The sequence below is a fragment of the Lissotriton helveticus genome, chromosome 3_2, assembly GCF_964261635.1.
Source record: "Lissotriton helveticus chromosome 3_2, aLisHel1.1, whole genome shotgun sequence".
Lineage (NCBI taxonomy): Eukaryota > Metazoa > Chordata > Amphibia > Caudata > Salamandridae > Lissotriton > Lissotriton helveticus.
Window position 1 is genome coordinate 12,662,208 of NC_136062.1, and position 25,934 is coordinate 12,688,141.

General features: G+C 43.5%; 1 protein-coding gene across 2 annotated transcripts in view; it reads left to right on the top strand.

Annotated features, from left to right (window-relative positions):
- The window catches only part of HOMER2 (homer scaffold protein 2), a 697,936-nt gene that overhangs the window by 467,599 nt on the left and 204,403 nt on the right, over positions 1 to 25,934 (top strand). For both annotated transcript variants that reach the window (XM_078684745.1, XM_078684746.1), the window contains one exon: positions 5,571 to 5,681. In XM_078684745.1, coding sequence (XP_078540871.1) covers positions 5,571 to 5,681 — 111 coding nt within the window. The remainder of the gene's footprint in view (positions 1 to 5,570; positions 5,682 to 25,934) is intronic.

Here is a 25,934-nt window from a genome sequence, read left to right on the forward strand (position 1 = left end):
AGGGGAATTACCAGGAAGGGTTCCCTAAGCAAGCGCCGGGAAACCCACTGCGGGTAGCTGTGCGCTATATAAGCTCAACTACTTTTACATTTACATAATCCCATGTGAATATTGCCTAGTGCCAATTGGCACAGTGTATATTGTGTGATTATGATTCTAATTACTTTATGATTATACAAAGGCTATTTGTGATATAGCCTTGTATGGAGTTCCTTTTATGGTGTGCCTAATGTGTTGCTGCTTTTTGAGTGTGTTGTGCAAACGCTTTACGCATTGCCTCTGGGAAAAGCCTGACTGCTCATGCAAAGCTGCCAAGGTGGTGAGCAGGGGTTATCTTCGGTGTGTAACTCCTTTGCCCTGACTAGAGTGGTGGTTTCTGACCGGCTTAGGCACGTGCCCTATCCAACCAGAAATCCCATTTCTAACAGTAGTACTCTCCCTGAACTGCATTAACCACCAGAGTAATCTTACTGCTGTTTTAATCCCCTCCATATTGCTGGTAACACAAAGCTCTCAGCTGCAGCAGTCCTAGCCATGTAAGATATTTTAAAATGCAGCCCCTTTGTGACCAATTAATTAAGCTAGAACAGATTTGCGGTCATACTTGCCTTTGTTGCCAATTCATAAAAATTCAATATATGTTGTCAGACCCTGCTTTTCAAACTCAGCCACTCTTGACTCCATCTCCTTTCCTCTTCCACGCCTTGACCCAAAATTTATGGGACCCCCCGAGTATATTACATTTTTCCAGTTTCGACACTGTCCTTGATTCATAGACAAGGAGATAAGAAGGGTCAATAACAGGATTAAATGCTTTTTTTTTAATACTATTTGAAACTTTTGCTAAAAAATGAGTTGGTATCACAGTCACACAATCAGGCCAAACATATTCAGATATTTGTATCCACTTTGAACTAACTCACGGACAATAATGGTTGCTACACAAAAAAACCAGTGACCCTGAATCAAACATCTGCCAAAGAAAGACTGTGTAAACACAGCAGTTCATTACAGAGCGATCTGTGGTTGTAGCTGGACGTGTTCATTGTATGAAATGTGGGCCACCTACACATTCAATCTGATGCATTTGTCTAATTATGTGGAATGCTAGCAGCTTTTTCAAGGTATTTCTGGCAGCAGTAAAACCCTTTCAGGTTGAAAGGCAGGTACTGAGCCATCTATTCAAGGGAAAACTGACTGTGTAAACTTTATATTAAATCAGTTTTATAGAATACTCTATACTTTGAGGTGCGTAATCTGAGATAGTTTTTAATATCCTTTGTGAAATCTTGAGTAAAAAATATGGGGTGCAAACAAGAGGGCCCCCAAATTGACAGATAGTTTAGACGTACTGGCTGTAGTTTTAGTAGGAGTAAGAAATGTAGTACGCATACCAGTAGTAGTGGTAGCAAACACAACATATGTGTTAATATAGGTAGTTGCTATATCACTAGTCCTATACACAATAGTTTTACCGCTACTTGTTTACTAGAGATACTTGTAAAAAGAAGCCGTAATAGAGGTTCCAGTGATAATAACAGTGAAAATCGTCCTGGTTTTAATCCCAGCAATATTAGAAATAATAGCATGAATACTTGATGAACGAGTGTTGGTGTTATCTGAAGTCTTACAACATCTGTATGGTGCTTACTACCCCTATGTAGGGCATTGAAGTGCGTACCTACATGGCTAGCACACTACACCATGTAGAATGTCTGGTTGGAAGATTATTATCCTTCTATTGATCCTGAAGTGTTTCCATGTTATGTGTGCGGACCACCGAGGCGCGGTGATCATGTTATGGGATGCAGCACTTAACAGTGTGATGGATAAAGTGTGAGAGACAGGCATGCAGTTTATGGTTTTTGTTAGATCTGGCATTTTGGTGTGGTTTTCCCTGTCTTTTTGTTTCTGACTGTGCTGAAAATCGTTGTTGCTGGTGTTTGCACTATGGGCACTTTACCACTGCTGATAAGTGCTAAAGTGCATGTGCACTAGGTTTAACATGTAAGGGCATTCGGTTTCTCCATGATTGGCATATTTTATTTACTGGCAAGTCCCTAGTTCAGTGCACTACATGTGACCAGGGCCTATTAATAAAATGCTACTAGTGGGCCTGCAGCTCTGATTATGCCACCCACCTGAGTAGCCCTTCAAACATGCCTCTGGCCTGACACTGCATAGGCTGTGTGCGCAGTTTTAAACTGCCATGTCGATCTGGCAAGCTCACCCACTTGCCAGGCCCAAAGCTTCCCCTTTTATTACATATGAGGCACCCTTAAGGTACATCCAAGGTCACCCCATGAGCATTGTGCAGTGTATTTAAAAGGTAGTATCTGTCCTTTTGAGTTTTACATGTTTTGGTTGTGAAAAGCTGCTGAATCCTTTTTCACTACAGCAAGGCCCGTCTCCCCCATAAGTTAGCATTGGAGCTGCCTTCTAACGCTTTACAAGTGTATCTGCCAATTGGGAGCAGATAGAAAATTGGAGTATGTTTTCTCTGGACTCGCAATTTAAAAACACATCTTTAAGTGAAGTTGTTTTTTTAAATTGCAGGTCTGAAAGGGACCCTTTTAGAAAGTTGGCAGATTCTTACATTAACAATTCTGTGCCTGTCCCTAGAATACACTTCTGGGTTGGATGGCAGTTGGGCTATGTGAATTCACGCTAGACAGTCGCACACAAATGGAGCCGAGGTGTGCCCTGCATATCCTGATGGTGCAGCACCAGTCTGATGGGTCTTCTGACCTTGAGAGGTGGAATGAGTTGACACGTGCACCTGTATAGGGCCTTGCCAGTCACACAAAGAGCTACATACCCCCTGTAGTGTTTCTGGAGCAAGGGCCAGAGAGGGCAGGGTCTGGTGCAAAACAAAGATGTTTCTTTGAAGTCCTCCTACTTCAAGGGCTAAAATGGGTATAAAGACTGGACCTCTGACACCATATACTCAGAATATTTCTGGACTGAGGACATTCTGCCAGGAAGAAGAGCTACTGTGCTGTCAGGAGGAATTGCCACTTTACTGCTTGCTTTATTGTGCTGGCCTGCTTTCTGCTGCCAGAAAAAAAGTATAATCCCCTTGATTAAACAGTGAAATGCAATCGTAACCATTTGCAAAATGTATCAAACTCACAAGCCTATAATCTTAAAAACATATTTTATTTAAAAAAAACTGCATAGATAATGTCATGTACTATATAACACCAATTCTACAATTAATATAAAAACAACATTAAGTACATATTAAAAATTACATAAAAATAATCATAATAAAAAAAGGGAATGCCCTGACAAACATAAATTGTGACCTGCACAATTAAAACAGACAGAAGAAGTTTGTAAGACGTAAAGCTTGTCCACTCTTATTGCACATCCAGTATCTTATAGTTTCAATATTGTTTCATTCATTTATATACTTTGTATTCCCACAAACGTGTCAGAATTTCGGAATGTGCTTGAATGTGCGTCGACGCGTTTCGATGGTTTTGCTTGTCACACCATCTTTTTCAAGACATACAGATGTTCTGTCAATGCAGGATTAGTAAACTTTTTCACTTATAAAGGAAATTCTTCCCTCTTTTTTGTCCTACTTTGCAAGATCTGAAAAAAATGTGCCTGTGCTGTGTGGGTTAACTCTTCTTTGTAGAAGTCTCGAATCAGAATTACTTCTATTGAGTGCCTCGGGATGAAACTAACCAGAGCAAAATCTTGGTGTATTCCTCCTGTATTGGACTCTGGCAGTACTTGTTTTTATTTTATGAAAGGTCTCCAAATGGATTAATTTATATAGAGTGCTCCGGATAAACATGGTCCAAACTGATTTTTGTATTTTCCTTCCTGTGCTGGAGTCTGACAGTATTTCTTGTTCGTGCCTCGTGTTACTTCTGGCAGAACCGTCTATAAGAGATCATTTGGCACGCCGTTCTGTTTCTTAATTACAGGACGTGCGTGTTGGTCTCGGGTGGACTTTTCTTAAAGGTCAGTATAGTTTCTGCGTCCGGGGGTTCTATCGAGGTACTGCTTTCTGCTGATACTTGCCTGGGAAAGAGATGACTGGACTTTGCTCTCAGCGTCCTGCTTTATAAAGTTTCCCCAAGGGCTTGAATTGATCTTGCCTCCTGTTGGAAGTCGCATGGCCATCAAAGTCTTCTGCACCTGGGCTCAACTTCTGAGAAATCTACTTTATTAAGCAGCCTGTATGAACTGCTACCGACTCTGACTGCTGTGTTATATTAGTTTTATTTTAGGTTATATATTGTGTTGCAATTGCATGATATAGCACTTACTACCTCTGAGGCATTGTTGTGCTTTATGCTGTACAGGACACTGCTCCAGGTCCTAGGGTTGTTTTTTTTATAGTTATTGTTGGTTGTTGGAATTAATCTTGTAACTTACGGGAACCATTCCATGCCTTTACTCCAGTTTCTGTGTAGTAGATTACATTAGTAGGTGATTAGGTGTGATATTTAATGGGAGAGTAGGTATGGAAATTTCATACATTGGTTGATGGCATTAAAAGACGAGCTATAGGAGATTAGGTATTGTTAGGACGAAAGCTTATGGCTTTTAAAGGATAGGCTGTGAATGTGATCTTTGAAATAAAATTGTGGGTAATTTGCAGAGTCGCGCAAATTAAGATTAAGGCAGACATGCCTGTGACTTAAACTAGGCTGGGCTCAGAGAGAGAGCCTGAAGTAGTCATAGAGGTAATAGCAATAGTAGTTGCCATTGATTTAGCATCACAAGTAATCCGAGTATTATTAATGCTAGTAGTAGTAGTGCAAAGAATAGTGCTATTCGTTTTTGCTGTATATGAATTATCAAGGATATTGGTGCTAGTAGGACATGTAGTATAATGGTGGTTAGTAAATATGAAGTCCGTAAACAGTGGTATGGATAATCTTTATTAAAGTAAAGAGCCATTCCATTTCAGTTTTTGTGATTTAAAACATTCCTGAGTAGATGTGAGAATCTACACAAGTCACAGGTTTCCACCCACATAAACTACATATTGGCGTGGGATATCTACATATCTACAGTTTCTGGGAATGTTTCAGCCCCATATAGATACTTACTTTGACTTTGGAGCGGTTTACTACCTTCCTCAGGCCACCCCGCTTCTATGAATAACCATGTTGCTACTCCTAAAACTAAATCTCTTCTGTGCAAAATCTACAATGGTGGCTGAACTTCTGTGGCTGTAAAATGTCTGTGGGCATAGATGCCTACAGATCCAGAACCTGTGTGCCCAGATCTGCCTTTTATGACTGCAGATTGGTGCTTTTGCACAACTAAGTTATAAGTGACTACTTAACCTTGCCTTAGAACTGTTCTGTGAATTCTGAATGTGTCTCAAGCAGTCACATGGGTTAAGGAGTGTACACTACCAGTATACCTTGTGATTGAGATGGTTTATATTGTGGAAGTTTCATCATGCAGTGGTTTACTTCTTCTTTAGGTGTGACTGCTGTAATGTCTTTGCATTAATAAACCTCAGTTTGTTTTCTATTCCATATAATCATTTGTTGTTTCTGATGGAACAAAATATTCCCATTTTCGTATTCTTACAGATCGAAGAACTGGAAGCCCAGTGTGAGGAGATAAATAAAGAAAAAGAAAGAAACCTGCAACTGAGCCAAAGACTACAAGAATTGGAAATTGAACTTCAGGAAAAAGATCTGGTAAGTAGCAGGACACGTTTTATCTCCCAGGAGAGGAGATTCTGCAGGAAATTCTTTTGATCCTAGTTTCAGGTGGATTGAAAACATTTTGACTAAATGTTCAAGTGTGTTGACAGCCTAAAAGGTAAGCGACAAATGTAGATTTAGTTCTATGTTAAATTTTAAGAGTAAGCAAACTCCTGTAACATGCATCAACCAATTGGTGATTTCGGTTTACAACATCTTTACTTTTGTTTGTATTTTTCTGCCATGGTTGGACTACAAGTTCTACTGATCTTTTTGAGTCCGGCTGAAACTGCTTCTGTTTCTCTATTTTGTGCAAGCAATTTGCAAAAGTGATTTTGTGGACATGAACAATAGAACTTTTTTTCCTTCTAGCCACCACTTTTCAAGGCGACCAAGACTTCTACCACTGTGAATATCAGGGTAGTTTGATACATTCTCCTGGAAAGACTCGTGCCACCAGCTTTACCCCCAGATCCACTCATACTACTGTGAAAAATCCACCCTTCTAGCGCCTTTTCTGAATTGGAAGGCAGGACCTTTACAAGAGTGGTGCAGCCGGGGAAAATTAACCTTTTATTTTTAATCTCTGTATGGAAGCTGCTTTGCAAAAGTAAGTCTGTCCCATTTTGTGAGGCTGGGGGTCATGAGGAGGAGGATAGAACGGCTTGATGTAAAAATAAGCAAAATACACCAACCCTTCTGTATGCGCACACTCTCCTAAGGGTGACACTGTATGCTTTCCTTCTCCAGTTCAACATTTAAAAAACCATTCTATTCCACAAAGGATATTTCTGTGTGTGTCTCTATCTATATAGGTAGATGGAGATATATATAGATAGGTGTGTGTGTATATATAGATAGGTGTGTGTGTGTGTGGGAGTGAAACGCGTCATGGACGACACCATGTCTTTTATTTCATCTTTGTGAAATAAATATATCTCACTGGATAATATGGTTGCTGCCTCTTCTCATCTGTTTTGATTTTGGTAAATAAGTCACGAAAAGAGGTCCTTACCTGATGTTCTCTCACCTTGGATTGGTGAAACAGGCATATCGGTTATATATATATATATATATATATATATATATATATATATATATATATATATATATATATATATATATATATATATATATATATATATATATACACATATACATATATGTGTATGTATGTAGCTGCTTGGACATGCAGCACCCCTTGTGTATGTGAAGTCATCAGCAGTGCATTGCGGGGGAACGAGTTATTAGTTCAACATCCCACACACGCCAAACGTGTGTGGGATGCCTCGTGGTGGCCACCCTCATTGGGTTTGGCCCCCACTCCAAAACAACATGCCAGGAACCTGGGGATCATCATGGATGATGCCTTGTCCATGAAGGATCATGTGCGATCCCTCTGTGGCAAGGGTTTCGCCATCCTAAAACTTCTCGCTAGGTTATTTCCCTGGATACCTCTGGACTGCAGACGTTCGGTCACACAGGCCCTATTCGTTAGTCGTTTGGACTATGGCAATGCGCTGTTTGTAGGGATGAATGAACATCTGTTCTCTCGCCTACATGTACTGCAGAATTCGGCGGCCAAACTTATTTGCAGCAAAGGCAAGCTAGACTCGGCATCGGAATGTTTGAAGAAACTTCATTGGCTTCCGATGCGCCAAAGGGCTGCCTTTAAATTGCTCAGCCATGCCCATAGGGCTCTGCATAAGACTGGTCCCACTATTCTTCAAGGGAAGATCGAATTTTATGTCCCCACTAGGAACCTACGATCACTTCAATCAGCATTGGTTAGGACTAAACGTATTTATAAAGTTAGAATAGGTGGCCGTTCCTTTTCTTACTTGGCAGCAAAGAGGTGGAATGAGCTTCCCGTAGACTTAAGACATACCACAAACTATCTCCTGTTCCGAAAAAAGCTGAAAACCCACCTTTTCCCCAATTTCTAAACTTCCTTCAGTATCAGTCATCAGTAGTTTCTGCTTGGTATAAGCGCCGTGATATCCCCTGGGATGAGTGTCGCGCTCTACAAAAATCGCAAATAAATAAAATAACTAACTATAACAGCCGAATTTCTCTGGTTTTGTACGAGTGAAATGTCCAACACACACACTTGCTTTTGGAGGTTAAGGTTATGTCACTGCTGTATACATTGCATCATTGACATGGGTTAATTACATTTAACACTGGGCCCTTTTCAAGATGCCATGAATTAAAAAAGGAAACTAACCTTGTCCTTTATGTAACTTGAAAATAACAGATTTGCGTATTTGCTAATTTACTCATCTTTTTATAAACCAAATATGCTAAGACTTCCTGGTTTCGGAGGCCATCACTAAAATGTTTTGCCCCACCAAAACATGTGACATCACTGGTGATAGGCCAAATTTGTTGAGATCTATCCACAGATCCCAATTTTGTGAATTAGGCTTTTTAAAATTCTGAGCACAAATTCAACTATTTGGAATGACATAAAAATGTTGGGATATTGCTGCCATTTGGTTAGGAAGTTTATTAGATGTCCAGGGTCCCTTATTTGTGAAAAGAAATTTGTATGATTGGGTCAGTTGAGTGAATATCTGTTTTACTATTCCGTATTATGCCCTACTTAATCTCTTTTCTTCTTGATGCCTACTTGGGTCAAAACAGTTTTGTCTTTCTGTGTTATTTTGTTGGGCTACTTATTGCTAAACTTTTATTAGGTAAGGGTATGTGCATTGGTGTCTTGGTGTCTTAAAGGAGCCACTGGGGGTGTGGTTATGTTTAATCGATCTGCTATTGCTACAGTATTTTTTTTGTAAACCTTTAAACCAAAAAAGTAAACAAAATTCGGCACTAGAGTTTTTGAGGATCGAGAACTCTCGAACATGTATACCTCAGTGATCGTCTACACAGTATTAAAATGCAAATCCATATATGTGCCTTAACGTGTGTTGCTATGTTTTACTAAACAGTGTATGTACCTATTTGAAGCTCTGTAAAACCTTAAAATTATTGCACGGTTACACATGTTTTAAATGAGTTTCCTTTTTGTTTTCCACTTTTCAGCTAAACTATTCTAGTACGCATAGCCTCTCTAAAGATGGCACACCAAAGCAAGAATTTTAGAAAGGAGTAGTCCGCTTTTGTTGAAAAAGCATGTATCTCCTTCCCAAGGCCTTCTAGAATTATTAGTAAATTACTGTAGTTTTCTGGGTTGTTTCGTGCTCCCGCTTCCATCCACCTGCTTTGAAAAATTTGCATGAATGTATTATCAAAATGTATAGATTTTAGCTACATGCGCCACCTGATCGGAGGCAAATCTACAGTCTGTTGAATGCACAATTTCCTTGTTTTTTTCCTAAAACTTGTTGGCAATTTGTACATTAGACAACCTTAGATTCATGTGTAACATCCTGATTGTATGTTTTTTCTTTTACATTTTGTAAAATCTTTGTCTTGGCCTCTGAGAAAGCATGTGAATTTTTCCGTGAGGGTGTATTGTTCCGTAATCCTATTATACTTAATTTTAATTTATGGTTTACTCTTGCAATTCCTCCAAAGTGGCATGGTTTTGTTCCAGCAAATAGAGTCTGCGAGATGCAAGGACTGATTGTGGCTGGATCAATGAAAGTTGATCTTGAAGTCATCTTGGCAAGTTAATGTTACGTTTGGGTGTATCTGACAACAGTCTGGAACCCTCACATTGAAATTTTTGGTCTTCCTACGATACATCAGCGTGTGACAAATTGATATTCTGAAGTTTAATTTCTTGCTTTCTAGAACAATGTTTAGAAATGCTATTTCTTCACAAAGTGTGATCTGTTATGTGGATATCTTGGTGACCTCTTCAATTCAATTCTTCGAATTGAGGTAATACCATAAATCTGAGGTATTTAGACAGTAGATTTCCATTAGAGTTTACCATTCAGGTTTAACTGGGATCACTTCATCCTTAACCACATGTCATACATGTTTACATTTTCTGGAATGTCAACAGACACTTCTCACTGATTTTGTTTAGTAATTGCACCAGAGCATTGGTAATCTAATTATTATTCTCCCGGCAGATTATAAAATGAAAGGTGGCACATTGTATTCCATAGTCTTCTCTCTCAATAGTTATAGTGACAGAGAAGCTGATCCGAAGACAGATGTTTTAAATCATGATGAAGAGTGATAACCTTGTCTGCTTGTATGATGTAAGATGAAACATTCGTGGAGTAGCTTAACAAAGAGCATCCTCAATCTTCTTTTCCTAATGTTAGTATATAGCTTCCTCATTGAAATCCGATGTTTCGTTCTTACTAGAACCGTCTACTTGGAGGATAGCCATCTTTGTGAAGGTGTTTTTTTAAATGATGCCTGGCGTTCTTCATTACAATGTGTTTCATTGGCATCTATCAAGGATCAGCCAGGAGCAGATCAAAGAATAAAGTTTGGAACACATGGCGCCCAGTTTGAGGCTCCACATCTTTGAAAGTTACTCACGACCAATCTTTTGATGGTGCCAAAGTGTATTCTTTGGTGTGCGTCTCATTGATCCTTGAGAGCCACTTATTGCCGATATTTTGATGGTGTTTGTCAACCTCTTTCATTAACACTTTCATTTGTCTCTGGTTGGAGTAAACCAGTAACTCAACTCCTTAGTGAATCATGGAAGAGTCAACCTAAAAGTGTTAAGAGGTTGAGAAAGCCAGAGAACTGGATTTGTCACTACACATTGGTGCTACCTTGAATTCTGGTACTGGTGATGGCGCTCTCAAATTAATCTTATTTGTTAAAATCTTGACGAATGTACTAGAGGAAGGTTTGTAATGATATGGCACTTTATTATCTGATTCAGAGTTGCGTTGTGAAGTTTATATTCATATCAGTCCCTAGTTCTGTACATATGCTTTGTGTATAGCACCTGCCCACTTTAGTTTTTCACTACCTTTCACTACTTTGTTTTTGTTGGAGCACGATTGTGATGCAATGTGTTCATATATATTTTTGAGATGTTTTTATAGCAAATACATTTTATTTGACTTCTCATAAAACCTCTCAATTGATGGCTTTTTAGATTTGCTCAGGAAGTTGAGGCTTACACTTCCTCCGATGGGATTAGTGTTTTGTCCTATTATAGAAGGAGGGACCAGGCCTTGTTATGTGGCCACATCTATGTAAGCCAACTATTGCTAATTTCACTAAATGTAGAAAGACTGACGTAAAGTAAAGCATTTTAATTATTTTACAAGGATGGGGTATTAAGTATTGACCTGACAGCTTATTTGTGTTAGCATTGGACCCTGTAGGCGTGCACAAGGATCCAGGATCTGCCAAAGGCAGTGACCATGCATGACTGCCCTGGCTCTGCGTTGACTGTACGGTCCATCCTCCTTGCTTAAACACTCTGGTTTCCACATCTTGTTAATCTCGTGCTCTTACTGAGCATCTTGTCTGTGGCAGTTAATGGCATATGCCTCAACATAATGGGTGGAGAAAGGTGTTTGAGTGCAATGTGGCCTATGTGGGAAGTATGCTAGTCCGTGGCATAGGCTGCTCATATGTGTTGCTGCATACATACTACTGCACTTAAGCATGAAGTTGAGTAAACAAGAGTGACTGATAGCTGTGCCTGAGGTTGTGCTTACCATTCTTTAGAGCTTTGGTCCAGTTTTTCTCGGGTAGGAGATTATCTGCCATCCATTCCTCATAGTGACAAAGTTGTTGGATCAATTATGGCCACGATGCATATACACTGGATAAACCCTTCTCTGGCCCTTTTTATGTCTGATCTCACAGCACTGCTCCCTACTTCAAGCTCTTTTCAGCTCTGTGTACCAGACACGCTCTTCTACAGTTCTTGATTTTCCAAGATCTACCTAGTGCTCCTTTGATGTTTACATCCAGGCGCAAGCTATATCAGCTTTTTGTGAAGGCACAAGAGGAACTCGAATACCCAGTAACCAGCAGCATAAGCACAGTGGCGTAACACAAGCCCCCGCAACACCTGCAGTGCGGGGGGCCCCAAGATCCAGGGGGCCCTCTCCGGACAATACTCTTGCTGGAGAGCTCATGATTGAGTCTGAGATGGCGCAAAATATACCACGAAAAAAGTCTACCTATATCAATTTAAAGGGTGCTATACCTCACCTGTTTATATTGACCACTCTTGCTATACCATCGTAATCCTAGACCGCATTAAAAATAAATGTAATCATTGCTTGATTTATTATTTTTTGGCTTTTATGTGCAAATACATTAATACATTCATGATAACACTTCGTGACTAAAAAGATCATTTAGAAAAATTCATCAGATCCCATTATACACCTTTCATTCGTCAGCATACAATAGCTTTCATACCCAGAACATACTCACACCAAACCACAGATACATACTTCACATATATACCAAAGCAGCATAATACACACCAAGTCCCCTCACACTTCGTGTCCATGTACAAAAACAGTTAGATCAAACGGGGAATACAATAGTTCATAAATATTTTTTTCGATTTTACCATTTGGTGTCATAACAGAAAAAGCTTTATAAATGACTATATTCAAAATACAATTTCCAAATCAATAAAGAATTTTTTGCCATAATAAATCAGTTTTCAAAATGCATGAAAGAGGGGACTAATTCAGAGCGTCGACTCGCGTTTCGGTGGAACTCTTTTTCCTTTTGGGGTATCACCTTCCTCAGGGCGCATATACAGACTTTTCAACAAAAAAGGCAATGGGTTCTGTCAAGTAAAAATAAAAATTACATGATACCTTCACAGTCTATTTTTTAATACAACAATATGATAATCCAAGCTTAAATATAAATTGGATAGTAAATAAATAACAATTGAAAGCAATAGCTCTGAGAGTCAAAATGTAAATAGCTTAGTTTACAAAAAAGTCATCTAGATCTAAAAGAGACAAATGCATATGAGAAATGCAGAAGAAAATACATGCAAGTGAGAACTGAGGATAATGAGAAAAAGATTTTGTAATTGGGGAATCTCAGATACAGACCTGTGGAGCTCAACTAGGAAAATGCAGAAATTCTCCTGATCATGGAGGCAGCTATAATTGTTGAAAAAACATTTGTGACCTAAAAAGGTAATATATTATGACATGAAGGGGCCTAATTGTATAAACGGTCAAATGTTATTGTCCAATGGAATCAAAACCTTACCGAGGTAATGTGGACGAAGTTCTAAAGTCAGTGTATAATCTGATAATGAAGAGACGCGGGCCGCAGCACAAATTGCAATGGAGTTCACTAAGAGGCAACTGCGATGAAAAGGGGAAGACTCTCCAAATGAAGTTGGCAAAAGTCACCCAGACTAAGTTCTGAAAAAATAATAACACAGCATAACGAGCTAGTCCTGTTCAAAAGTCGTATGAAAACAGGCGCAAGTGAACCGCGCTACCTAAACTGTCTGAGGAACAATCATTTAACTTTCTTGTATCATCGGCAGTGGTGTTCAAACGGGGTGGGGCTTTTAAGATGGAGATATCGGCTGTGTTTGACAAACAAACATCACTCACTCCCCTTCCCCATCCATTTATAAAAGGTAGGCATATCCGTGACACAGAAGCAAACAACTGTATCGGTGTGATCAACTCACAGGTAGTTTAAGATCATCCGAGCATTTAAAATCACTGCCGGGAGAAGAAGCAGTTGCTCACCTCCCTTCTATCGCACAGTTATAGGATGCTGGCCGTATTCAGCATAGGGGTGTTTGTAAATCTGCGTTCAAAGCGGCGGATATCATATCTGGGGCATGCGAATCTCGAGCGTAAAGTGATGCATAGTAGCCTTGAAACGTTTGAAGCTTATCAGCTTCCATGGTGGCCCATGATCCATCTCCTAACTTTAGTTTTGCGTAGTGAGCTTTAGCTGCCCTTGCGCGCAGGCGACGTGCCAAGACCGTTCCTACTCTGTCCCCTCCATCATAGTAGCGCTGCCGTAGCGCAAGCAAGGCGCGTTCCGCCTTATTCGTTCTGTGAGCCCTAAGCTGAACTCTGAGGACCGCCAGGCGTCGCTTGTGACTCGCCAAGGGCCGTTCCTGATCCAGTTTTGATTTCATACACGAGTTTGGTCTCATACAGGCAAGCTTCTCGTGCCCTCGCAATGGCAAGAGACATAAGGACACCTCTTCTTTTTTTTTTTTTTTTTGATAATCAATTTTATATAAGGACACCTCTTATCGTGGCTTTAAACGCATCCTACAAAACAGGAAGGGGCGTTTCAGGGAGGTCATTAGTTTCAAAGTAAGATATGATGGCTGATTGGAGTTCTTCCCTATCTACAGGGTCCCTAAGAATATGGGGTGTAAACCGCCATCTCATAGGCTGCTTGGGGGTGTGAAAAGCGCTCATGGAGGAGTAGTTCCACGTGTGCATGGTCGGAGATTGATATATCGGAGATGTCGGCAGAAAGGGTGTCCCCAACCTGTGAGTGGGACACTAAGAGGAAATCAATGTGAGAGTAAGAGCGATGTGCATGAGAGTAGTAACTGTAACCGCGACTCTCAGGCGAGTGGTAACGCCAAACATCTATAAGGTTCAAAGCAGTGATATTTTTTCGTTGCCACCAACATTGCACCCACCCTGTGAAAGGCACCCCCGCTGCGATCTAGCTCCGCATGCCAAACCAAGTTTAAGTCTCACTCCACTATGAGGTCCGTATTCACCGGCCCTACCTGCTCAGAGAATCCCGCGCAAAAAAGCATCTTGGCCCTGGTTTGGCGCATTCAGATTGCAGAGCGAGTGTGTGCGATGCCCCCTCCTGACCTCCACTTTAAGAAATCTGCCCTCAGAGTCCCGGACTACTTTAGTATAACACTGTGGAATGCCCGCCCCACAGAGAATGGCGACGCCCGCTGTCTTGGTGACTGCCGAGGACCAAAATTGGCGTGGAAAGTGTGGGTGTGACCTGAGCTTGACATCGTGCCTGAGGAGGTGGGTCTCTTGTAGGAAAATGATGTCTGGGTTCTGCAACAATAAGTAGCGCCATATTTGGCGGTGTTTATTAGGGGAATTAAGCCCTTTCACATTGAGGGAAAGGACCTTCAAACAGGCTACAGAGGTCATAGTCATACTGTCGGGTAGTGTCGCTGTGTCAAGCAAATGTTCCCTAGATCAGGTTGATCCCTGGAGGGCCTCCCTAGTGGTCAGGTGTCTCCCCCGCCAAGGGGATGGGTAGGGAGAGGGAGGAGGAGGAAAGGATAGATACAACGAAAACAATGAAGTAACTGAAACGGCCAACATGGCCAACAATATCCTAATCCAGTCTAGGGAGTAGCCAGGCACTCCGGCACAGGAGATGTCACTCTCCCAGGAATAGGAGTGGGGGTCAGTCATCGCACTGCGAAGTAGATCAAGAAGTCTGGGACGCAGCCCCAGGCTGCCTCCGACATGGCGTACATCAGATGTCCAATAAAGCACCTTCTGGAGGAAAGCAAGAAAAGCATAAAGGGGACGCTGCAGTGACTCATTGGTGGGTTGAAGCTTGCCTTTAGGTGTAGGGGTGTCGTATAGCCTGACGACTGGAGACAGAGCAATTCGGTTAGATGCAAGCCTGTAAGTGATGAGACTCCGTCGGGACAACCTGGCCGGCCTTCGTTGGGCAGATTTGCTGCAGTCTTTTGTGGAGGACCATCTGATACGGCGCTCATGGTCCACCGCGGTCCCTGCTAAAGTCGATCATGATAAAGTCGATCATGATAGTCAGGGGGCCTCCCCAAGACAAACAGGAAAGCAATGCATCAGAGCAGACTGCCGGGAGATACTCCATGTCAGAAGTTCGTGAGCCTGTGGGAGTCACTGCGCCTATCAGAAGGCAGAGACGCAGGGGCGCAACCTGCTGTCACTGGGTTGGTTGACTGCAGATTTTGACAGGGGGATGACTGGCAAGGTGCATGTCAGTCTACTGAGGTCCTGGCCCAGATCAGAACCTTGGAAGTAGATTGGCAGGGCATAGCAGAGAGGTCTCCAGAGAGCTGTACAATCAACGATGGGGGAGACACTCTTAGGGCGAATAGTATATCCTTCAAGGTGGTTGGTGATTACAGAGTTCAGTTACTTATTAGCAGCCATTTACGAGCTCGAAGATGATTGGCCCTCTTCTTGGGATTTGATATGTCGGATTATGTCCTGCTTCTCTTGGGCAAAGTTGCTGCGTTCCCTGGAGGAGGGATGTAGAGGTTGACGCACTAGGTTCCATTGTGGCTTTAGTGGGACTCTGGCCTTCGCAGGCACACAAGATGGGCTAGCCGGGGAGGAGTCTGGGATCTGAAGTAGTTGGGCTGCTTCTCTGTATGATCTCAGCACTTGCCGCTTGGAGTCCCACTGGAATATACGAGTGAAAGGATGCCCCCATTGGTAGCGGATGGTAAGCTCCCAGAGTTTATCAGTGATGGGTCTAAAGTCTCTGCGGCGTCGAAGTGTCGTGGGGGCTAGGTCTTGATACAGCTAGATAGGCGTCCCATTAAGCCGGATCTCGGGTTTGTCCCGAGCTGCCTTGAGAATAGCTTCCTTCTCTGTGAAGAAATCGACTAGAGTCCGAATGTCAGGGACGAGGCCAGGTCTCCCCGCAGGTCCAGTCACTCTATGTGCACAGTCCAAGGCAGGCGATGGAGCATCGTCATCCCCCTGATGTCAGGAAGCAGGTCCACCACAAATGTCATTATATCTGCATCTTCTGAGTCAACCGGGACCCCCCTTATGTGTATGTTGTTACGGCGCCCCCTATTTTCCAAATCTTCCTGTTTAATTTGTAGCTTGATGTGCTGTTCCTCTAAGGCGGGCAGCCGCTGCCATAAGTGCTCTTGGTCCTCCGTGCGAGTTTCCAGGGTTCTTTCCAAGTCATTTACTCGGTCTCCCAGCTCCCCCACATCCTTGGAGGTCTTTAACACAGGCTTAAACCTCATTGCGTAGGGACCCGATTTGAGTTTCTTCGTGAATGCTTGTGTTGTCCTCTTGGCTGAGGCGGGAGCTGACCCCGGATTGTCCCCTGCAGTTGTGCTGGCTTCCTCCTTGGGAGTTGCTGAAGGGTCCTTCCCGAACTGTGCCCGAGTCATAGTCTCGTAGGAGTGATGTTGTGACACTGTGGATCTCACGAGAGGAAGCACCCCGTTAGGAACTGCTGCCATAGGAGTATAGCTGTACGCCCAGCATCAATACTCAGGTGCCAGCCGGCGCACAAGAAAAGCAAAGATCAAGCCCAATAGGGCATCAGCAAGGGGCGTCGTTCCCAAAGATCCTGTGGCAGGGATGTGCTCCGGGGGACAGGCAGCAGGCGACGGTGCAGGAGTCTAGGCAGCCACATGACAAGATCACTGTCTAAAAGGCCGCTAGGGAGAAGCAACCCCACTCAGCAGAAGTAAAACTTTAAGCAGATCGCAGAGCTGCCAGGTTACAGATCAGTGCCTTAAATTGACAGGGGGCCAGCATTTGTAGTGTAACTGTGTAGGAGCTAGGGCAGCAGCATCGACAGAGGGATATGCCTTAAGTGACCACAGGGAGTAGGAGGGGCAATTGTTCCAGTGACTGGCCCACCAACCCCAGGCATTGAAAAGAATAGTAAAAGAGCGTTGGCTGTGGTGTTACGGCCCCTCCGCTGTGCACCAACGCAAGTCAGGAGAGCTATCAGGAGGGCGGGTGGGGACGTCCAGCCCCAGCAAGGACTGTATGAGGCAGCTGGAGGCTGAGGTATCGATGGCCGGACTCCCCAGCAGCAGGGGCCAACTCGCGCAGAGGGGCAGGGGCGCCACGGCAGCACAGCTCTAAACCCAGGGTAACAGCGGTAGTGCAGGAGAGTCAGGATGCCCAGAATGCAGTATTGCACCCCCCACCTCCTCACTTGCGCAGGACCCGTTCTCCAGGGCCCCGCCATCTCCAGCCAGTCACCGATATCCTGGTGAGATGGCAGCTGCATTCTGGCCGTAAAATGGCGGGCTCCCTCCTCTCTTCACAGCTCCCAGCAGTTTAGACAGCAGGGGTGATGGGCGCCCACGAGGCAACCAGAGTAGAGGCTGCCCAGGCCCCTACAGCATCCACTCTCCATCCGGTGTTGCAAAGGCCCCCAGGGGTCGCAATATGTATCTAGGTGCCTCTAGCCTCCAAGGAACACAGTGTTGGGGGTGAAGTGCAGGGAGGGTAGACTCCAAAATGGCTGTTGTGGTAGGACCAGACACAACAGTATGGGGCCCGAGCAGTGTCGATGGTGGGCACCTCGCCCGTGGCAGGGCCTCGATCTCCCCGCTCCCAGGTCCTCTCTTCCCCAAGAGGGGAGCAGCCAAGCCCCTCACTGCAGCAGGTTCACCGTGTGGTCTGCAAATGTCCCCCAGGGAGTCGCTGCAGTCCTCCGGGACCTCAAGTCAGCAGAGGTGGGGAGTGCACAATCACACAGCGTCCAGGCCCCCTGATGGTGGGCACACCATCCGACGCCTCGCCTCACCTCTTGGATCTCTGGCTCTGCAGCAGGTGGGGGGCCACCAGAGACCCCAAAGCATCAAGGTCACCTCTGGGCCTGCAGGATCCCCCCAGAGCAGCGGAAGGTCCCGGACTCCCCAAGCCCCAGGGAGAGTAGCAGGTTTCTCCAGGGCCCGACACCTCCAATCCACCACAGAGGTCTAGGCTGGGACCAGGTAGCATTCAGGTTGTAATTTGGCGGGCCTTCTCCTCTCGCACCCGCTCTTCACAGCCCAGGCAGCCAAGATGTCGGGTGTCTCCCGCAGAGTCCCCGGAAGAGCCGCCAAGGCAGGTGTTTGGGCCCTCACAGCGTTAGTGTGCCCTCAGGCTCTACCGTGGCCCCCCAGGGGTTGCAGAAGGTCTCCCAGTCCCCCCGACCTTCAAGGAGGAGAACGGAGCTGCAGCGGCACATCCAGGCTGCAAAAATGGCGGCCGCGCCATTTGTTCTCTGGCCTCTCGTCTTTCTGCCCGGTTCCTCTCGGCCTCAGAGTGGGGGCAGTTGGGGGTCTCGCAGGAGCGGATCCGTCTTTTAACCCCCCTGTAAACCACCGGGGGGTCGCAGCAAACCTAAGGCACTTCCAGTCCTCTGAGGCGGGGTACACTCAGCCGAGCGGGCTCTGGCTGCCTAAGATGGCGTACACCTCTCTTCCTTGCCGGAGCGCTCAGGTCAGGTCGGATGTAGGGCAGCAGATAATCCCGCTGTGCTGGGGGGCTGCCGGAGCTCGCGTAGGCACTCCCTGGATGCCGAAGGACTCCCACTGTCCCCAGGTCTCACAAAGAGGGACAGGTGCCGCGCTGGCCCTGGTGACCAAAATGGCAGGCTCACTGATCGTCCCCAGGCCTCTCCTCATGAATCGCCGAGATCGTCACCCCTGAGCACCACCAGCACTTTGCATGCACAAAAAGGGGAGCGTCAACCACTCTGCAGTTACAGTTCTCCGTCCAGGGCCACTTTCAGCGTGAAGGAAAGGCTAAAGATCGCTAATTTTCGTGGTGGCGGCCCGGAGCTCTCACAGTGTGCCTATCACTCCATGTGTAGCTAGACCACGCCCCCTTAATGCTTCTTTTTGAGGGATGTTAAAGTATAGAGATTCTACATCCAAGGTCACCAATATCTCTTGGTCTGGGTTGTACTTGAGTCCTATCTTGGAGATAAAACCCCTCGTGTCTTTGACATACGATGGACGAGCCGTGACCATTGGTTGAAGGAATTTGTCGATATATTTGGATAAAGGCTCTGTGGCCGATCCAATGATTGAAATAGTCAGTCTCATCGGTGGGGTCTAGTTGTTCCTTGTGTGTCTTTGGTATCCCGTAGATTATCGGTATACGGGTATATGTGGGGGTGAGATATTCTGCTTTGCTTTGTCAGATCTCACCTCTCTGCTGCATACTTCACTGCACGTAGTATTCTATGTTTGACTCTGGGTTCAGGATTAGCAGTGGTCTTGAGATAATGTCTTGGTGATCCAAGCAGATCACACATTTTCTCTTTGTACTTGCTTGTATCGAAAATTACAATGCCACCCCCCTTATCACAACGTTTTATAGTTATATCGCTATTTGTCTTGTGTGGAGGGCGGCATTTTCCTCCTAAGATACATTGTGGGAGGGATTGGGTACAAACTTTATGACCTTCTGAATTTTGTGGAGAACTGCCTTTTCAAATGTTAACCTCACTTCCTACCAGGTCAATGCTCGGAGTGAAGGTAGATGGTGATTTTAATCCCGATATATCTTCATTGTCAATGGTGGTGTTCCTATTTGCAAACAATTACTTCAGTCTCACTCTACGAAAAAAGGCATGTAGGTCTTTCATCAGTTCAAATCTGTTTGTTAGTGGATGGTACAAAGAACATCCCTTTAGAGAGAAATGCTTCAGTGGGGCAGTCCATTTGATGAGTAGACCGATTAAAAACGGGTATATTGTTTGTTTGCCAATGCTGGTCTTGGTGTGTCTGTATATATCTTTGTGTTTGTGCTTGTTCTTGATACTGACCCCTCTGTTGCTGGTTCTGGTGTTGGTACTGATACCGGTTTTGATATCGGGGGTGGTAGTTGCCCCATCGATTTCCTAAAAAATGATTTCCCGATGAGTCTGAAGGGGGCCCCTCCACATACCTTGCAGGGGGGCTTCCTCAAGTTTCGTTAAGCCAGTGCATAAGCACCCTACCGTTAAAACCATTTTAACAAGAATTGGTAAATGCATTTGGTTTCATCTATGTGATTTAATAATAAGCAGTTTTTTGTTGTAAACTGTAGCTTGTCGAGTAGTTGTATAATATAAGTCACAGAAAGTCTGTTAGTGTTATGACTTGTTTATGTACAAAAAGGCAATATATTGTGCTGTTACTAGTGGTATAGTGTGGATACCTAATAGCAACATTTTGGTACATGAAAGAGGGAAATAATATAATTAATTGATGTAATAGCAATATTACGTGTTTAGAGGAGTTCTGACAAATTCTGAGCCTGGTGCCACTGCACCTGCTGCACCATTCAAATCATGAACCTGTTGCCTGCAAAGTAGCTGCACTTGTAACTGTCTGTTTAGTAGTAAAACATTGCAATATTTGCTGTTTAGAGGAGTTCCTAGAGCTTTTGTCCCCGGTGTCACAGCACCTGCCTCACCATTGAATTTATGACTAGTGCCTGCAAGGTAACTACACTTGTGACTGTATGGAAACTTTTATCCTGAACATAGTGGGAGCCTGGTTAATCAGGGGAATACATTGTTAAAATTTAACCTAGAGGTAACTGCATATAGAGTATAATGCACACACATGTAATGAACATCAAATGCAAGCTAAACTAACTTAACAGTGCAGAAGATCCCCATGCTTTTATTTCAACTTGGAACAACTCTAGGTCATTGTCCACGCAGGAATGATTATTCTTTAACAGAAGTTTCGGAATTGTTTTGAAAAAATGAATAAACCTTTGGAACATAATTCCCATTAGATCCCACCCACTTCAACCTCTGGTGACTAGTGATGAAACCTTGAGTTAGCCTGTGTTTGTAGAGATCCTTGAAAAGCCATAATTATTTTGCAGTTAAATTGTGGAAATGCCATTTATTTTGTCTTACCCAAACACATGCATTACAAGTTGTAGCTTTTTCAGCACAAAAGGTATGGATTCGTTTTAAGGTTACCCACCAATCTTTCCAGCTTTCACCGGCTGCCTATTCGTTAAAGTGTGCGTAAAGAAGTCTGTTTGCCACAAGGCACATCATACAAGCCCCATCTTCCTTCAGGCTGATTTTAGCAAATATGTTCCTGCGCGTACTCATCCAGTGTTTATCCTGTGTGCTTTTATCGTATCGGTCTTTATCTTCCACCCATTTGCAATCTTCGTGAAGTCCGGCATTACAATTTTGGCTTGTCGACATATAATAATTTTATGCGAGTCAGTATGACAGTCAAAGTGTTTTTACACTATTCTTTTGAGTATGCTGCAAGCTCTGTAAACATTTGTCCTTCATTCCGGGTGTAACATGCAGTGTAACGCAGCCAAAGCTTCCAAGGTTTTAGATTGCTTATGTGCGACATTTTCATAATTTCAGTGTAATGAGTGACATCTTCTCACTGTCACAATCAAGCAATGAAGAAGAGGGAAACATTTAAATATGAGAAATGGCACCCATTTGAGGAATGAGAAAATCTAAGAAGATCTTAAAACAGTTGTAAAGCAACAGAAATGGAAGGGCACTAACCTAGTAAAAAGTAGAAACTCTGAGCTAATCCTCATGAAATACAGTTTTGCGAATACACATGCTGCATGTCAGTTGATAGCTACTTTAAATGGCTATGGTTTCTATGTTCCTCTGTGAAAGAAATGTGTCGGGCCTTAGAAACCCCAACTGTCACCTAAAATACAACGCTTTCCAGCTAAGAGCCCTTGAATGACGCCTGCAGACCTTTGCGCTAGACTCCTCTCAGGCGAGGTGACGAGAGATTGGCATTTGGCACCATGTCCGCATGAAGGTGAGTGAGTGATGGCTTCCGCCACCTTGGCATGTATGCAGCCCAGACTGCCCTAAAGGTGCCGTGAGAAGGCCAACATCAGCCCTTCTGTTAACATGGCAATAAAAGACTGATGTGTCCTAGCTGGGAAGGACAAGCTGCAGCAGACCTCTGCTTTGCCCTAACCGCCCTCTCACCCCTTTTGGGGTAAGGTTGTTAGGAGCCAGCCTGCGGATGTGAAGTGAGCCCCAGAGTCGGAGCTAACAAAGGGCAGACACACTTCCGGCCTACAGCCGAGCCCTGCATGTGAGAATCACGGCAGCCTCTTCACCGAACAGGCTCCAAAGTGCCAAATTCCCTCCAAAAACACAAGCCAGCAAAACGCAAGCACTGCAACATGGCCACAAGAAACTGTAATCTGCGCCCATAATTAGCTGCATTCTAGCAGGCGCACATGTGCCTATAAATCAGCTGTAAAACATGCCTATAAGTGCAATCCAGTGAATCATACCACATGGACTGTGCTTGCAAGCACAGTAGCACCGCCAACTTTTGAAATCCTACCTCTGGGGTTCAGCTGGGCATTTCCTGTGTTGAGGGCTCGCACGAGCCAAACTGGTGCTGATCGGCCACTGCAACTCAATTGGGACCCCACCCGCGGCAAAGGATGCCACCAGCCATTATTGAGGCTATATTGCTGCACAATCAGGAATGTTTTCAGGACAGGTGCAAACAACTCTGGCTACCAGTCCGTGGTTCAGTCAGCTGCTGGTGGGGTTGGATTTGTTGTTGGTGCTGCCGCATCATGATTATTACTGGCCACAGCCAGCTGTACACTAGCCTACATGATTGCTGCCAGCTGAGCAGCCTAACCTTCAACTGCTGCGTGGGCGGCTGCGGCGGGATCCACCCGCCTATTACTGTGGGTCTGACTTACGCCTGGCCTCACTGCCGTTCAGTGTCTATCCCCAGTAGCCATGGGGCACTCACTGACCCCTCCTGACGTCCGTGAAATGTATGTAATACTCCCGCCGCGCGCGAATCAATTGCATGTATTACATTGCAGAAGTAGCAGCTGCACCAGATCGCAGGCAGCCTCTGAGCCTGCCGGGAGCAGTGCACAGCATGCTGTAGCCACTCTGACCTTTCATTTGAAAAATGGTGTATTAGCAGCCAGCGCTCCGACAGCTTAGCAGCCAGGGCGGCACTAAATATGCGTGGCTTTGTCTTTCAGTGAGGTGATGCGGACCACCACATTAAAATAAGTTAGTCTAACACCTGATGCGTGGTTCCTGGCAAGGGCTGCACAGCAAGACCTTGTGTTTTTATGAAGCGTTTGCACTAGCAATTTTATAATCAAAGATTAAAAGATTCAAACAGGTGGGGCGTATGAAGTTCATATATCCTAATTTTCAAATTCATACAAGTTGATACAATAAAGTGCATGAAATGTCAACTGTACAAATGTATGCTACGCAGGGAAAACAAGGGGCTATGGAGGTAAACATATGTATTGAAATGACGTGCAAAATCAGCTACCACTAGACTCCAATACCACACAGACACCAGATTAAAAAAAACAGTAAAACTAGTTAAAAAAATCAGATATAAGTGAAGCTAAAATCCAATAAATAGTCAACTAATACACATAACAAAGTACATAGATCATTAAAATACATCAAAATGCATAGAAATTCATTTCATCAGTAGCAGCAAACACGTTTTAGAAATATATATATATATATATATATATATATATATGTGTGTGTGTATATATGTGTGTATATATATATATATATTCACTGAAAAAACCATAGGTTATAGACCATATATAGTTAGGAATTAGCATTTAAAAAACCTTATTTTACTCCCACAAAACCATTGAAATTCCATATATAGTTAGTTGCACTAACTATATATCGCGCACCCGCAATCCACTGCTGATCATGTCACATATTACATCATTCATGACATGGTCAGTGACATCACTGATGACATCACTGATGACATCTCAAATGACATCACTGATGACAACATCCAGTGACTGTATGTTTCTGTAAAGTTAAAATATGTCTTACATATTGAAGAATGAGTGGATGTATAAGTGTCTGGATGAAGGATTTAGTAGGTGCGTGACTGACTGTATGAGTGAGTGATTAAATGTGTCTCACTGAATGCATGGGTTAGTGACTAAACTGTCTTAATTTGTGCATCATTATGTCTGTTGTGATGTAAACTGCTGCATGTGTTGATCATTAGCTATACGAGAGGCTATATGTGTTATTAATTGGTTGCCCAAGTATTTCTATGGGAGATTGAGTTTGTGTGGGGGTGGCTGGAAGGTGTGTGACTCTATGCATAGATGTGTGAGCAGTTTATTCACTAGGTGTATGAGTTCAAGAGTGCATGTGGAAACAGCTACATGGGCAGTTGACTGTGTGCATGAGTGTATTGATGAGTGAATGGATATCTCAATGCTACATGTCATAGTAAGTACATATGTAAAACACAGTACATGTGAGAGTTGGCATATATAAATAACTGTGCATGAGAGCCACTGAATGAGTGAGTGGTTGTATCGATCATTGTGAACTTGTATCAGGGATTGTATAAGAGAGTAAATATGTGTTAGTATATGTTTCAATAAGTAAGGTGTGTTTAACTGAATAGTTGAAGAAATGGAGGTGAGATTGTTTCTTTGCATGACTGACTGGGTGTGTGAGTAACTCCATGGATGAGTGGCAGTGTGTGAGTGTCTGTATACACTGAGTGTATCTAAGGTTATATTAGAGTCTGAAGAGGTTTATCGTATTAGCACAAGAATGATGTCAAATGAGATGTCATCAGTGATGTCATCAGTGATGTCACTGACCATGTCATGAATGATGTAATATGTGACATGATCAGCAGTGGATTGCGGGTGCGCGATATATAGTTAGTGCAACTAACTATATATGGAATTTCAATGGTTTTGTGTGAGTAAAATAAGGTTTTTTAAATGCTAATTCCTAACTATATATGGTCTATAACCTATGGTTTTTTCAGTGAATTTCAATGGTTTTTTAATAGCAAATATCATAAGCTGTCGAATGTCAAGTACGTGGTAAGTAAAAACATTTTCGTGTTTATGCACACTGATCTGCTTTGAATGCTGCCCCCCACCCCTCATTTCTATTAGGAGTACTCTCTCTTTGCAGATAGTGAAGGGTAGTTAACGCAGGCCTTTGCCCCCGTTGTAATCCGTCGTGCCTGCTTCTCTCTCCATTTGATTGATTGTTCTCTTTGGTTCATTCTCTATTTACAAACAAGCACAGAGTCGCAATACTCTGTTTAGTCTTTGCAGATAGCGAAAAATCGTGTAAAAAAACAAAAGGAATCGAGCAAAATCAGTAGGCCACTAATGGGATCTCTTTTTGACCTCCCTAAAATAGAAACATTAGGAACAACCTGTTGATAATACCAATGTGTATGTACATAAGCGGCGTTCATTTGTATTCACAGTACCCCTTGTTGATTGTTTGAATCGAGCATTGAATTGTTCGAAGTTGGTTCTCTTAAGAATCTTCTCTGCCTGCAAACGAGGAAGAATAGGAATATTCTCTCTCCCTTTGCAGATAGTGAAGGGTAGGTAACGCAAACCTTTAACACGTCGTGCCTATTTCGTTCCTCATTGATTGATTGTTTCCCCAAACATTGACTGTTTGGGAATTGGTTCTTTTTGGAGGTATTCCCTGTTTGCAAATATACGTAGGAAAATCTTTGCAAATAGTGAAAGGGTACGTAATGCGGACCTTTCTCCCCGGTTGTAATCTGTCATGCCTATCTACTCCCCACTGATTGATGCACCT